We start from the raw sequence: 14,419 nt of genomic DNA on the forward strand, positions 1-14,419 counted from the left end.
CTACTGTCTCCTCAGATGAAGCAATGATTTAAAAATTGTATAAATGATGACTTAGATTATTCACATTTCTTGTGTCTTCAAGTTGCTTCTTTTTTCTGTTTTAATAAACTTTTATCTTAAAACAAAGTATGGGAGACAAATATTATTAAGAAAAGGCTTTGTGTTTAATTTCCTCAAAATAAGATTCAGTATTCTCTTTTTCCTCTTAATTTACACTAATTTTTTAGTTTGAAAATATCAGACGGTTTAACAGCATTTTTGGTCTTTTATTCCCATGTCGATTGTTTCAGTCTCCTGCTTCTGAGGTAGATATCTTTCAGTTTTTAATAAAGACTCCCAATTTTTTTTCTATTCAATCAATTTTGAGTTCTGAATATAAAGTTATACAGTTTTTAGCAGTTCTATCAAACAATACAATTAATAGGTCCCTTTTTCTCAGATAAGTTAGATTTACTCTATCCTTCCATCACTGAGAAATCTGATTTCTGTTTTGTTTTTATGATATTTATCCACTTTTGATAAAAATCAGCATAATATTGTTGCCCTTTCTTATATTTTACAAGTTAGCAATGAACAATATTTATCACTCAGCAGAGTTAAAAGAATTTCAATAGATTCTTACCTGTAATTCTGTTTTTCATTTCCTATGTGAAATCTGTCATATTGTGAATATGCTCGGTTTCCTTCCCAGTCCGTTAATTCAATTCTTAGAGAATATTGCCTCTGACTTGTTATTGCAAAGATAAATTCATTTCCCAGCCAATGTTCACCTGATGGGCTACCAAAACCCTAGAAAAAATTGGCAAAATAACTAGATGTAATTACTGGAATTGATAAAGCCTATATACAATAATAAACCCATCATTATATTTTACCTGTGCATTCTAATTACTGGTCAGAGCTTTCTTTGCTCCACTTTGGTGGTCTCTAAAATGATTCTACTAATATATTTGATGCAGGAATGTCATGCAGTTCAACTGGTGTTTGCAAGGGCAGCTGAGGTTATCAGCTGGAAATCATGTTACACGTCCATGATATCAATAGCATGATGCTGTATTTGCACATGCTTCAGTGGGAATACTTGACATAACAATATTCTATAATGCATTCAATATGGTGTTAAACCTTGTTATCTAGCTCTTCACCACCTTGCTCTCCTCACATTTCATATATTCAGGTGATCTTATTTCTGGTTAAACAAAGGACATCATTTACAAACATGAAAAAATAATAATGAAAGAAAAAGTATAATTACTTTTCAAAACCAGACATATGTTTTCCTAGACATATGCTTTTATACATCTTCCAGGTTTTAAAGTTGTTTTAATTGTAGTGAATATTTTACTACATTAAATGTAAGGGTTTATTAAATGTCATTAACTTATTTATTATATATTAGAACAATTGTTCTTTTTAAACTGTTGCTTCGTACCTGAGAACTCTTCAATCCGTTTTAAATTTTTCTTTTTTTTTCTCTTTAAAGAGTAAAAATTATTTTCAACTATAGTATTTACTTGTGAAGAACTATTCCAACATGACTGTGTCTATTCATATTTCTTAAGATGGGAAAAACAGGAACCAGAAATCTCCTGATTTGCTTACAGTGGCATACTGGGAGTGTTTTAGAAGATCCTGTGAAAATTTCCTAGTCAAATTAAATGAAAGATTGGATTATTTCCAGAAAGCACATATTTTCTAAAGGGGTTAAAATCAAGAGACTTCCTTGGGACTAAAGGCTAGATAATGAGAAATGTGTCTGTGAGACACATGGGCAAGACATCGATCTTCTCTATATATAATGTTTCAGTCACTCCTTACATGAGATGAAAACATTGAAAGAGGAGCTCTCTCTTTTTCCTCTATTGTATTGCTGTGGCTCCAGCCCTGATTAGTTGTGTCTCTGGAGGATGAAATCCTGCCTTCTCAGTGGACATGTGGTAGCACAGGTAATACTCAGGCAATGGATAAGTATATCAGCTGCAAACTTCTAAAGTAAATTAATGAAAAAAAATTAGAATCTTAAAAGTTTGACTGGTCCAAAAAATAAAAATGGAGGAAAATTTTGTTCCAAGAGAAAGAGAATTACCATAGAAAGTACTTTACTAAGGACATATTTTTGTTTACACAACCTCACCTAAGCATATATTTGGTGACTCACTGATAGTAGAGGCTGAGAAGACACACCAAGTTTGGGTATGCTGAACTGACTAACTTATATTTTGAATAAGCATCTCTGCCTTTTAACTCAGAGACCATCAAGAGATACCCATGAACAAAGTGTTTCATCTGCAAGACCTGAAATTCAGTAGTCTGTGGTAAGTCCCAAAGTCTCCGACTGAAATGTGGGAGCATACTATTAGTTGGCTTTTCCTTTCCTGCATGTTATTTCTTTATATCCTCTTTCTCCAATAGACTATTCCCTATAGAAATCCCTGTAAATACTGGTTGTAGGTAATAGTGGTGATATCCTGCTTTGAACCCATCTGTCTTCCAGTGTGAGCTGCTGCTCCTCAAGTTTTCCAATTATGATGCTTTCTGTTACTTCTCACTTGCTGCTTTGATGGCATTCACATTCATATTTGACCTCATACAGTGTTCCTAAAACACAAAAAGACTTGTTCCTCACCTGTATAAACCCTATTTACAGCTGGCACACTTTTCTGTAGTTATCACTGTTTTCTGGCTTTGATTCTTTCCATCTTCTTGCCTTGTCTTTCTACCCTTGGCTGTCCCACCTGGTGTCTCCTGTTCCAGTAGCCTTGACAGTGTCATACCAGAGCAGTTTGTGGTTTGTCTCTGACATATGTCACCACTGGTCACTGTCACTCATCTCACAGTAAGGTAAAATATGCTCTGCATAGACTACCTACCAGGAGGTTTGTCTCCCTAAAATCCAGAAAGAAGTGGAGCATAGTTGTTTAGATATCAGTCACATTAGGTTTTCTTGGAGTTTACATGGTTTCTTATTCACAAAATTATTTTTTTATTATTATTATTATTATTATTATTAGTAGTAGTAGTAGTAGTAGTAGTAGTAGTAGTAGTAGTAGTAGTAGTAGCAGTAGCAGTATATCTTTAAGTGAAGATACCAGAAAATTCTTTCTCCCTTTTTCTCAGGGCAGGAAAAATGAGGGAACTCCTCTTTGAACTATTATCTATTGAATTATAAATATCTTATCTAATTTAGATTACAGCCTATTCAGGATGTAATATATGTAGTGTTTTAACATTACATGATCCCTTATGTGTTTTATAGAAACTCCAGACACGATATATAATTTTTCTGAAATAATGATTTTTATCCTTCAAATTTTCACCTCCTTCTCCCTTTTTATATGTATTATGGCACTGAGATGAAAATCTATCACTAAGTGATTTGCTCTCTTGACCAGAGAAAAGGAAGATGCAGCAACAGGGAACAAAAGTAATATAAAAAGAAATAGTAAAAATTATGAGGAAATCCTCCACACTAGTTATGAAAAAGGGAATCCTACTATCAAGGGCTACAATACTGAAACCGGAAACTCAGATTAGAAATTCCTAGAACAAGATTTTTTTTTTCCTTGACAAAAGTAACTTTTTTTTAAACAAAATACTTGCTTTTATGAAAAGAAAACCAAGGAAGTAAGTGGGATATAAAACATTTCTCTGAAGGAAGAAATGTTCCAAAGGAGAAGCAATGTGCTTTATTAAACACCTAATATGGCTAGAAAGATATAAACAAACAAATAGGCACTCAAAGCTTTCATAGATGTAAACCAGAGAGGAGCAGTACACTTCTGTTAAGCACAGAGCTGGCAGCAATTTCTTCAAGTATAATTTTATTATGCCAAACTCAACTGTTTCCAACCTGTATTTAGTCTGCAGTTTACTGCCTCTACTTCAGAGCTGAACAAAGACTTGCATGCATCCTGTTTTTCCCAGATGCTTTGTTTGACTTAATAACTACACAGCTCTCCTTGTTTATATCTTACTTAGACTGTCTCTACCACAAGAACACTACTACTTTGATGGATATGTAAACTTTTGTGTGCAGAAGAAAATGGCATAATATTAGCCAAAAAAAAACCTGAAAAGCATGATTTAATTTTGTGTTTCCATTCCCAACCCTGAGGCTGGCGAAGAAAATGGTTGGGCCTGGTTCTTTTGATTTGCCTTCAGAATCCTTAGCTTTCAAAGAACATTTCAGAATTTTGTCCTCAAATACAAATTATTCTTTTCTTGTCTCAGTTAGAAAACTTAGGAAAACAAACTTGTGTAATTGGTATGCCCACCTGTCCTATATATTTGTGAAATACTTTTTGAACACTTTTGAGGTTTGGTTAAAAATCACACAGACTTGAAGTTCAGCAAGGTTTCAGAGAACTGGTGTCTGTGATGAGTTGCTGCTGGCAGAAATGCTGAAGGAGAAGCTCAGCAGTTGCCTATTCCAATTGCTACAAGCGGACACAGAGCAGCCAGCCAAGTGCAGATGCTGAGCAAATATTGCCTCAGAGGCTCTTACACATCTGGGAGAGTTTGAGGGACATAAAAGGGGAACTTGAGCTTTTACCACGGAGAATCCTAGAAAAAAATAGCGTTTCAGAAGATTATTAATAATAAGAATGGGACTTCTATGTGGGACACAGGACAAAATCTGCAGAAAAGCAGACCTCATTGATTTTGATGTTCATGGGAGAATTCAGTAATTGTTTGGTAATTAAAATTCAGTAATGAAAAATAAGCATTTTAGCTAGCAGACCATTTGGGTTTATGCTGCTGCTCAGATCTGTGGGGCCCGAAGTGATAAGGTGCCTAAAGCCTTGCCTAAGACCATGCTTGTCATTTATGGACTCATGCATAAGATTTAGGACAAGAAATTTGGTTTTGAGAATGCCTTAGGGCAGTGTTAAAAGTTAACATTAGGAGTGATCTATTTCAGGCCCATAGTTCTTATTAAAAATATTTGTTTCCCAGTACATATAGACACTTTCAACAAACATTTTGGGGTTTGCATTCAAATAGTTATAGCAAAGGCTTCCAGAATTATTTGTGTTAAAGTTTAGTGCCTAAGCTCAAGGAATCACATGAGGTGATCCAAGTCATCCTCAGCTATCAATCCACTAGGAAAAGGAACATCTGTATTTCATGAATGTGTTTGCAGTTAACTACATTTTGAGACTCTCTGAAACCCAGTGGGTCTTAAACACTGTTCCAAAATTGCATTTTAAATGACTAAGAGACTATTTTGTCATTATCTTTCTATATTTTTTCATTATATGTTTCCAAATAAAGAGATTCATTCTTTAAACTCTACATTTTATTCCAAAAATACTCAAATTTTCTTTTCCCTAGAAATTTGCATAATAATTTGGGATGGCTGGCAAATCAGTGGCTTTAAGTTCCCAAAAGGGTGCTTAATGTAATAGGAAAAGATCAGTAATTTCTAAAAGTTCTCATCATTCTCCTTCATTTTCTCACTAGCACTCTATGAAAGCTGGGATAATATAGCAGGGAAATATGCTTACATTTTCACAATATGCTTTCTTATCTCTCCACTATTAGTCACAAAAAGGATACACAAATGTTTGCACTGATCCAGCACAGATCATTATCATGCTTCATTTTATTCTTCACAAACAGAAAAAAAAATACTTTTGCTGCTGAAAATTGCACTAAGACCATATTTTGGCAAAGGCTGATCTGAAATAAGACATGAAAATCACAAACAATAAGAAAATTCTTTTATCCAGGTTTTGTCATTGAGAAATAATAAAGTAATTTTTTATACTACATTAGAGCAGATTGTTCTTGTTAATGTGATAGAATTTGTTTTCAGAGAAAAAAATAAAACAATACGGAACTTTACTGACAAATGTAAATCCATTTTTGTAGTTGGATGGAGCCAAGGGGTTTCTGTTTCTATATAGCTATATAATAAATTCTGTAAATTCTGACATAATACTCAACTGCTTTCCAAAAATAAAGATTTTTTTTTGTTTTTTATATGGATTAAAGTACTTAGAACTAGGAATTAAAAACAAAAGCACATGATTGTATAATATTTATTCTAGATTTCTAGATGACATCTGACTTCTACATCATCTCATTTTCAACTTCAATTTGGTTATTAACAGAGTCTAAACTACTAAAGCAGTTATAAGTACAAAGAAACAGAATTAAGTACTGGTTTCAAAAATGCCTTTAAGAATTTAACAAGTTGATACTTATTCAAAAACAATAAGTTGGGTGCAAAAGAATTTTATTAGCTTTGGCAAAATCTGTGGGGGCATTCTGCCTGAATCATGTTGCTCCAAATTCATTAAACAATTATCTCTCTTACTTTATTTATTTTGTCTGATAATACTCACAGGAAGCTTTGACTTTTTATAGACAAAACAAATTGAAACCAGACACAGCCAATATATCCGATGGGTTCATCTTCTGTCAGACAATTCAGCGAATAAAGCAGATAATAATTCAGTGTTTTACAGCAGCAGTGACATCCCAGAAGCCACAAAGAATATTCAGCTCCTTTTGCCTTAGCTGAGATAATGGAATGGATATTGTTTACGATAATTTCCAAAAAACTTTTTTATACATTTTTGTAGATTTTCATTCCCTTCACATTATATTATTCATTCTTTTATTTTAAATAAAGATTTGGTTTATAGAAATCACTTCCATTTCCTCAGACAACACATGTATTTATTAATGTTACATACAAGAATATTGGAAAAAAATTATTAATATTCAGATTTTTTCTCCTAGGCAGTACCAACACATATTTGATGGCAAGTTTTAAAAATATATTTAGATTGAAGCCAGATACCTTCTCAAAAGATTAAAAAAAAAAAAATGAAGCTATTGTCAGTTTAAACAAAGAACTAAAAATCTGTATTATCTGCCTGAAAGTCTTGTTTGTAATCTGCAGCAATTCAGTCTGTTGGACTTCATTCTAGACTCGGTATATTAGTAGAAATTCAGAAATTAGGTTCACATTTTACTTTTTCCTTCTCAAACACACATGGTATCAGTAGCAGCGAAGTTCCCAAAGAATAAAAAACACAGTGACAGAATGAAGTGCAAACCTTACACAAAGGTTACCTCTGGCTGGGCAAGGGGCCCAAAACAGCTCAGTTGTCTACAAATATTTCCTCAAATATCCAGGACATCTTCCTCTAATATCTGAGTTGGACTCTTAGGTATTAATCAGGAACATCTTCCAGGCCTGGATTTCAATCTAACTTCCTTACTATGTAACTGAAAACAGGAGAATATTTCTTATTGAGCTAAATTACATTGAGAGCCTTTATCCCAAACCACTTTTTTCACTGATGGAAAAGTGGATCCTAGGAATACACAGACACTTAGTGTGGCTTCTAGTAAGAGCATCCCAGGGACATAGGTATGTATTAAAGAAAAGAAAACTCATTTTTTATGGTCTAAGAAAAATTAATTTTGAGCTTTCTGATATCTCACTCATTATTTGCAAAGAAATAAATGGTAAGTTTTAGGGCTAAATATACAAAATGTAAGAAAAATATCTAGGAAAGGTATTTTTATTCATTTCAGACAAAAGGAAAAACTTTTGGGATGTAGGACTTAATTCTCTTCTCCAAATACACTGATTAAGCAGCAAAATGAACATGGCTAGGAGAACAGATGCTACGGCAAAGACCAAAAGTTTGTGAGTTTGAGAAAGGACTTGAGTTTCAGCCACATAATCTGTCTAAATAGAGCATCAAATTTATGGACTGTTTTTGAATCTCATGCTTGGGCTCAGCTGGTAGTCTAAACAGCTGAACAAGAATAGAAGCTGACTGACATCAGAGTCAAAAAGTTATACTTCTAATTTGACACGAGTCCCAAAGCTAAGAGCTGCTCCACTAAATTCCAAATGGAGCAGATCATATAGGAGAAGAGAAATGCTGTTCCACAATGAGAACACGCAACTGCTATTTGGGAAGACATCTGCTACAATTTTACTATATTTTCAAGTCACAGATTTTAAAACCAACCTCACTGAAACTCACCTGACTCTTCTAATACAGCATTTTCATCCTGTGGTTAGAACACTTCTTTAATGACTTTAGTCTTTCTCATGGTACTCTACAAGAGGCTGTTAGCATAACTAAGCTAGATCTTGTTATCATTATATAAAATTTATTAATTAAATGTCTTTGGAATACCACATGAGTCTTATTAGTACAAATTAATGCTGTTAAATTGAAGCACTAGTGGCAAAGCAGCACAAGCATACATCCATGTGTCAACAGAGCTCTTGAAACTGATGTTATCCAGTAATGTTTGCATAGGAAAGACTGTGCTGAGTATAACACATTTAAAAAATGCAACTGTGCTCCAACACAAAATTGTGTTTAATTTCATATCCAAAAATTTTCTCCAAAATAAAGAGGATGCTTCCTTTTGTAGTAACATCTCTGGTGCCCAATATGGTGTTCCAACTCTCTCTGAGACAAATATTGTTTCATTCTTGTTCCCTTACATAATTCTGTTGAAACTTACACTGTAGATTAAGCCTTGGTCAGGACCAGAAGAGTTTAATGAGCATGTTTTCATAAAACAAAATATGGTCTCTCACCACTTCAATATCATGTCTATTTCTACTGGACATACTGGATTTAGATCGCAGGAGAGCAGAGAAAATGCTGTGTCTTTTCATAGCACTGGTGAAAGCAGCAATTATCTGAGTAACTACTGCAGTCTGAACAGACTTTTTATTACACCAGCATGACATGACATTCTTTATCACAGAAGGGTGGGTCTCTGTGCAAGGCGTTACTCACATAATATCTTAATACACATTCCACTCACCAAAAATCATTTCCTTATATCCAACTCACTTGGAAAATGTGTGAAAAAAACAAATTACTTCCATGTTTTCTACCCCAGTCCCTTGAAAAAAATTTTCTATTTTCAGATGTAAGAAACATATGACTTTGAAGCATACTATCATAAGTAATGAATTTATTGCTATATGTTAAAAAATTGTTCACGTCTTGAGTGTGCCTTGCAATTGTAACTCAGTCTTATAAGCCATTCATTTAACACATTTATTCAAGACTACCACTACTCCCAATCTGTCTGGTTTGTTTACACTACAGAACTATAACTTTTGTCTTTTCCAAGGTCACACATTCCCTAGTTTTTGCTTTTCTCACAGGTCCATCCTGTTCTCAAATCCTTCATTTTGCAGGGGGGACCATGCTGCTATTACAAGGCACTTCATTAACTGCATCATGCTACTGACAGGGAAAAAACACAAAGCCATCTCTGCTGAAGAAATTGTGGGAATTATCTCCAGCTAGTAGCTAGATGAATAGATGTAGTACAGATAGCTTTATCAAGGCTCTTTTCCTTTCAGAAATTTGTTTGTATTCCTTTCCTACTCCAAGATTATCTACAAAATGCTTGCCTATGTTCTTTAAACAAGTAATTCTGTCCCTCACAAGTGTTTCACTAAGACACAGGGGGAAGAGGAATCTGTGAAAAGTGCTCTGAAAATTTCCTGTGCAAACAGTGAAACTATCTCAGCTCTAGCACCAAAGTACCCTATGCCAGCTGTCATTTGAGAACAGCCTATTACCTGGCACTGCTTGGGTATTTTCTGTGCATGTTATTTGAGTCAGACCAAAGCTACTCTAAAATTCAGTTGTGGTCTTTTGTCACAAGACATTTTGAGTCCTCTTTTAAAGAACACAGGCGTACATCTATCAATGCAAGTGTGAAGATTTCATGATCGTAACAATGCAGAACGTATCTTAAATAGTTATAATCCTGGAAAAAGATTAAAATTCATTCAGAATATCTAGCTTTAAAAAAAAAGTGAGAATTATGAAAGATATTGTTCCCACAGTATGGGCTTTCAAATTATGAGTATTTTTTTTTTTCTGTCAAGAACATTCTCCTCAGCCAAGCCATATGGTTTTTGTAATTTTTGCTTAAAATCCCACCCACATCTGAAGTTATTTTGCACTAAGATAGTGGAACCAGAATCAATAAGCTTACACACACAATTCTAAAAGGTGCTTTATGGTGCTTTATGCATTTTTATGTAGTCATTGTCTCACTTGAAAAAGAAAGTGGTGAATATAATGTTCTAATTATTGCAAGGGGTTAGAGCTCTGTCTGTAATTATTAGATTCATCAAGTTTTTGGGTTATAAAATATAACCTGAACACTATTTGTAAATGGATAAAACTACAACGGAGAATTATCCATCATCAGTTAATGCTCCAAGAGGAAACTGCATCAGCTTGAGTTTTTGTCTTTTCGTTCAAGATAAATACAATATAAATGGTGGTGAATACCTATTTTGAATGAGAAAAATGTGCAAGTTAACATTGCTGCTGATGCAATATGGAAAAAGAAGAAATGTCAGTGTTTAAAAGCAAGAAAGGTGGGCAGGGAGAATTATAACAGAACTTGAAACTTCAACTAAAACTTTCACAAGAGAAATTAAAATTTTAAGCCTTAAAGTCTTAAGGCTTAGGAGACCACAAAATTAATTAGGAGTCCATATTCTAAAACAGGAGCTGAACAGTTTGCAAATACAAATTGAACGTAAGTAACATCTGGAAGTTTTTAGAATGAACTGAACAAAGACACTGAAAAATAAAGTCTTCATTGGAATGGTAGCTCTTCTGTATAATTCAGGCTTGTAAGACTTACAAAGACTAGCGAGATGAAAACATGAGGTGACCAGCAACCTTACTGTCACAAACAAGAAGTCTTCCAGGAAATAGGTAGACCCTCTGTCCAAACTAAAGCTTAGTCACAGAGGTGGACTGTGGAAAGTATAAAAAAAGGTGTAAAATCCATCATGTCTAGAATGAAATCAGAGACATAGAGTCCAAAAATGTGTTCAGCTGTCCTTTAAGTAAGCAGAAGACACAGACCACCAGACTTGTTATAATAGCTTAAATTTACTGAGGCTCAGAGGAAAGTCAGGCTATTCCAGATAACACAATGTAAATTCCCAATAGAATTGCATCCAAAAGCACTTCCTGAGAAAGTTCTGGTGACTACCTCTATGATCTGGCTCTCAGTGTGTGAAGAATTTAAGCCACAGAAGAACATAAATTATCCTGCTCTGGTGTCATACCATGTATGAACTATGGAGATAGCCATCAATTTGACCCAACAGCTTTATGGAAAAAAGAAAAAAAAAAAGAAACTGCAACAGGAATGGAAGTGGTTTTGTAGATATGTTCTTCAGGCACACACAAATGCTACTGATGACTTCTGAAACAATTGGCAGCAGACTTGTTTTAAGCACTGAACTGTTGTTGGACTCAGATATTAATCAGGAACATGAAACTAAAGGAATGTGAAATTTAGCGCTGAATGTCATTCTTGCCTCAAAGAAACCAAAAGAAAAAACAGCTGCTGGTCAGGAAGGTAGGAAGTGGTTGCCATATAGCTTAGAAATTCATCTTTGTGTGTACTGTGTACAAGGGATCCTAATCTAGCTCATGACATGAATGATTAAAAGAAGTGATAGGTTTTTTTTCATCAGGGAGTGGAAAGTAATAATTAAGGCATAGAGTATAATTAAATACTGACACGCAAGAAAAAAACCGGCTAGGAGAAAGGTTGCTGTGTGCTGGCTAAGGCACATAATTTCAAATACCTATTGAGAGTTTTTCTCAAATGAGAGAAAGCAGGAAAATTTACATGAGGAAACTCCCAACAGACTCAACCCCAAAGAAGGCCCCCTAGGAAACTCATAGTGAATGTTGGGCTATCAAGTGTGGAATAAATTTAGAGAATTTCATGGGAATTATTAAACTAGACATGCTAGAAGGCTAGAGAATAGGGAATTCAATACTCCATCACCTAATTTGGCAAAAATGGAGACAGTCACTGGGAAAGGTGCATTCATCCAAGAACTGAAAACTGGAAAATGATCAAGAAGTCTTGACAGCCAAGTTAGCACATGAGCTAACCATTTACTAAGATTTGATTATTGCTAATAACTGCATAATAAATGCCAAAAACTGCATCTTGGACAGAAAGCTTGTAGAAAGCACCCTTCTAAAGGGTCTTGGGTTTGCAGATGGCAAGCAATAATTTTTAAGCAATATTCCCCTCTAGAGATAAAAACTCTTAATAGTGTTTTACATTTACATTTACTCAGGCAAGAAAATAGGAAAAATGCTTGAAATTTGCTTCAGGGTGATCTCACCTGCCATTAAAGAAATTATTTGTTATTCCATTTCAATTTTTTCTGATAAGCAGCAAACAGTGTAACAGAAAATGCATTGCAAAATGCAAAAGAACAGATGTAGTAGATACTGATAAGGAAAGGATAGAAGAATGAACTTATGGGGTTTTCTCTAAATTTATTCCAATTGGTATTGAATGCACAAAACTCAAATGGCCCAAGAGAGTTCTCGGTCAGAAATGAATTCTTAGAAACAAAGGTAAAAATTACACTGCGCACCCTAAGACTAACAAGAAGATTGGAGGATACTGGGAACATATGCGCCTAAGCAAGAAGATACATAACCAACCTTCCACAACAGTGAATTTTCAGAAAAGGTTATGCACTCATTAGCTGTTGTTTTAGATACAAAAGAAAGTGTTACTTTATTTTCCAGGTTGGAGGCTGAATGCAAGTGGAAACAGAGAAAAAAAACGGGAGGAAAAATTAGTACCACTATTGCACCATCACCAACTGTATGGCAATTTATGTATAAATGGAGTTATATACTTCCTACTCAAAAGATTTATGGCTGCCCTATCTCTCACTTAACCTGTTTACTGTACTGGTGTCCAGAACAGAACTGAAATGCTTCCATGTAAGCTGAAAACACCAGCATGAAACTGCATTAAAGACAAGGAGTGCCTCCCTGCTGTCAGTGACTCTGTAACCCAGCAGTGCTGTCACCCTTGCAGAGACTGCTCCCTTCCCAAGGAAGCTGCTGTAAGGATCTGTCCTGAGCCACAGCATATGTGCAGTGGCCTCCTGACACTATAACAGCCAAAATAACTTGTGGGGCCTTTAGCAGCAGTGCAGGCTGGTGGCCTGAATTCCTGTCCAGCTCAGAAGCTGGCAAGTACTTGCTTATAGCTTAAAAACTTCAACAGTGTTCCAGATTTCTTTCCAATAAGAACTAAATGCACTGAAAATAAATGAAGCCCAAGAGACCTATGGTTGCTGTTATTATATGATGATATTTTTTCTGTTAGCTTTAGGACCCCAGTGAGTTATAAGCTCAAGAAGAACATCTTAACAAAATTGGAAATCTCTATATGAATGATGGGCTGAGAAAACATACATTAAGTTCAACTCCTCCAAGGAAGCCTAAGTGCCATCGTGGTGTTTCCCACACCAGACTGCCCAGCTTCCACTGGAAGAAAGACCAGGCTGATGCGTCAGGAAGGAGAGGGGTTGTGGTCCAACAGACGCCACACACCCTCTCTGAACAAGCAAAGAATTAAGTTAGTGGTGTTGCTGGCTTGAAGCTCAGATGCTTTCAGGTATCCCAGTAATACAGAGAGTCCACCAGCCTCTACCATTCTGCATTCAACACTTAGCAATATATGATACCCACAGAGGGGAGCCTAAGATTGGTACTTTGGTGAAACTGTTCATAGGAGTAGAGCAAGCATGAATCCCATCTTGCTTCATGACATATAGGATAAACTGTCAATAAAAGTCCAAAAGAGATCCTTTTTATTTGGTAGAAGAAGCGATCCCTTAGAACAGTAAATCATTCCTAAAGAGAAGCAGAAATAATTCAGGCTGCTTGAACTAGACAAAACCAACAGAATGTAATCCTGCACAGATCTGGACTATTGTGAAGGAAAAGTGGAGGAAAATGACTACGTGAAGGGATATGCATAAAAAAAGACCACATAGGAAAACTTTACAAAGGGCTGTATTTATTACACTGCCTAAGATAATCTCAGGAGATAAAAGCTGAGAAAATCATTAATGTGATATGTATTAATTTTAAAAAGTCCATATGTAAGTTGCACATACAAATTCTGATTTCCTCACTAGTAAAACTTGAGGAATCTTCAAATTTTGTTTCCGCAAAGAAATTTGATAGTTTATATTTTATTTGATTCTGAACCAAAATTGAGTAAAACAGTTTTCAAGTTTTCTGCTAAATTAAAACAATACCAATTTGAATATAAATTTCTAGATATTTAACTCTATTTTTCTCTAACTAGAGGATGTAATCTATTTCATAATATATATTAATTAAAGTGATGTTAAAATGAAAAGAATATTTTAAATAGAGTTAAATAATTACAAATTAGAAATTCATAACAGCAGTAGTCTGACCCAGGTAATTATTTATATTTTCAAGCAATATTGAAAATAAAGCACCAATAGAATCTAAAATTAGATTTTGGTTCAATATGTTCAATAATATGATATTTTGTTTATTTCTGAAATTGT

The 14,419-nt window shown here is 34.7% G+C and overlaps 1 protein-coding gene across 1 annotated transcript in view; it reads right to left on the reverse strand.

Moving 5' to 3' along the window:
- Positions 1 to 14,419, reverse strand: part of ANGPT1 (angiopoietin 1) — a 149,036-nt gene that overhangs the window by 33,799 nt on the left and 100,818 nt on the right. Inside the window, exon 7 of the mRNA XM_054288555.1 lies at positions 623 to 789. Coding sequence (XP_054144530.1) covers positions 623 to 789 — 167 coding nt within the window. The remainder of the gene's footprint in view (positions 1 to 622; positions 790 to 14,419) is intronic.

Source organism: Melozone crissalis, unplaced genomic scaffold (genome assembly GCF_028551555.1).
Source record: "Melozone crissalis strain CALT ecotype California unplaced genomic scaffold, PUWL_Pcris_2 ptg000002l_1, whole genome shotgun sequence".
Classification (NCBI taxonomy): Eukaryota; Metazoa; Chordata; class Aves; order Passeriformes; family Passerellidae; genus Melozone; species Melozone crissalis.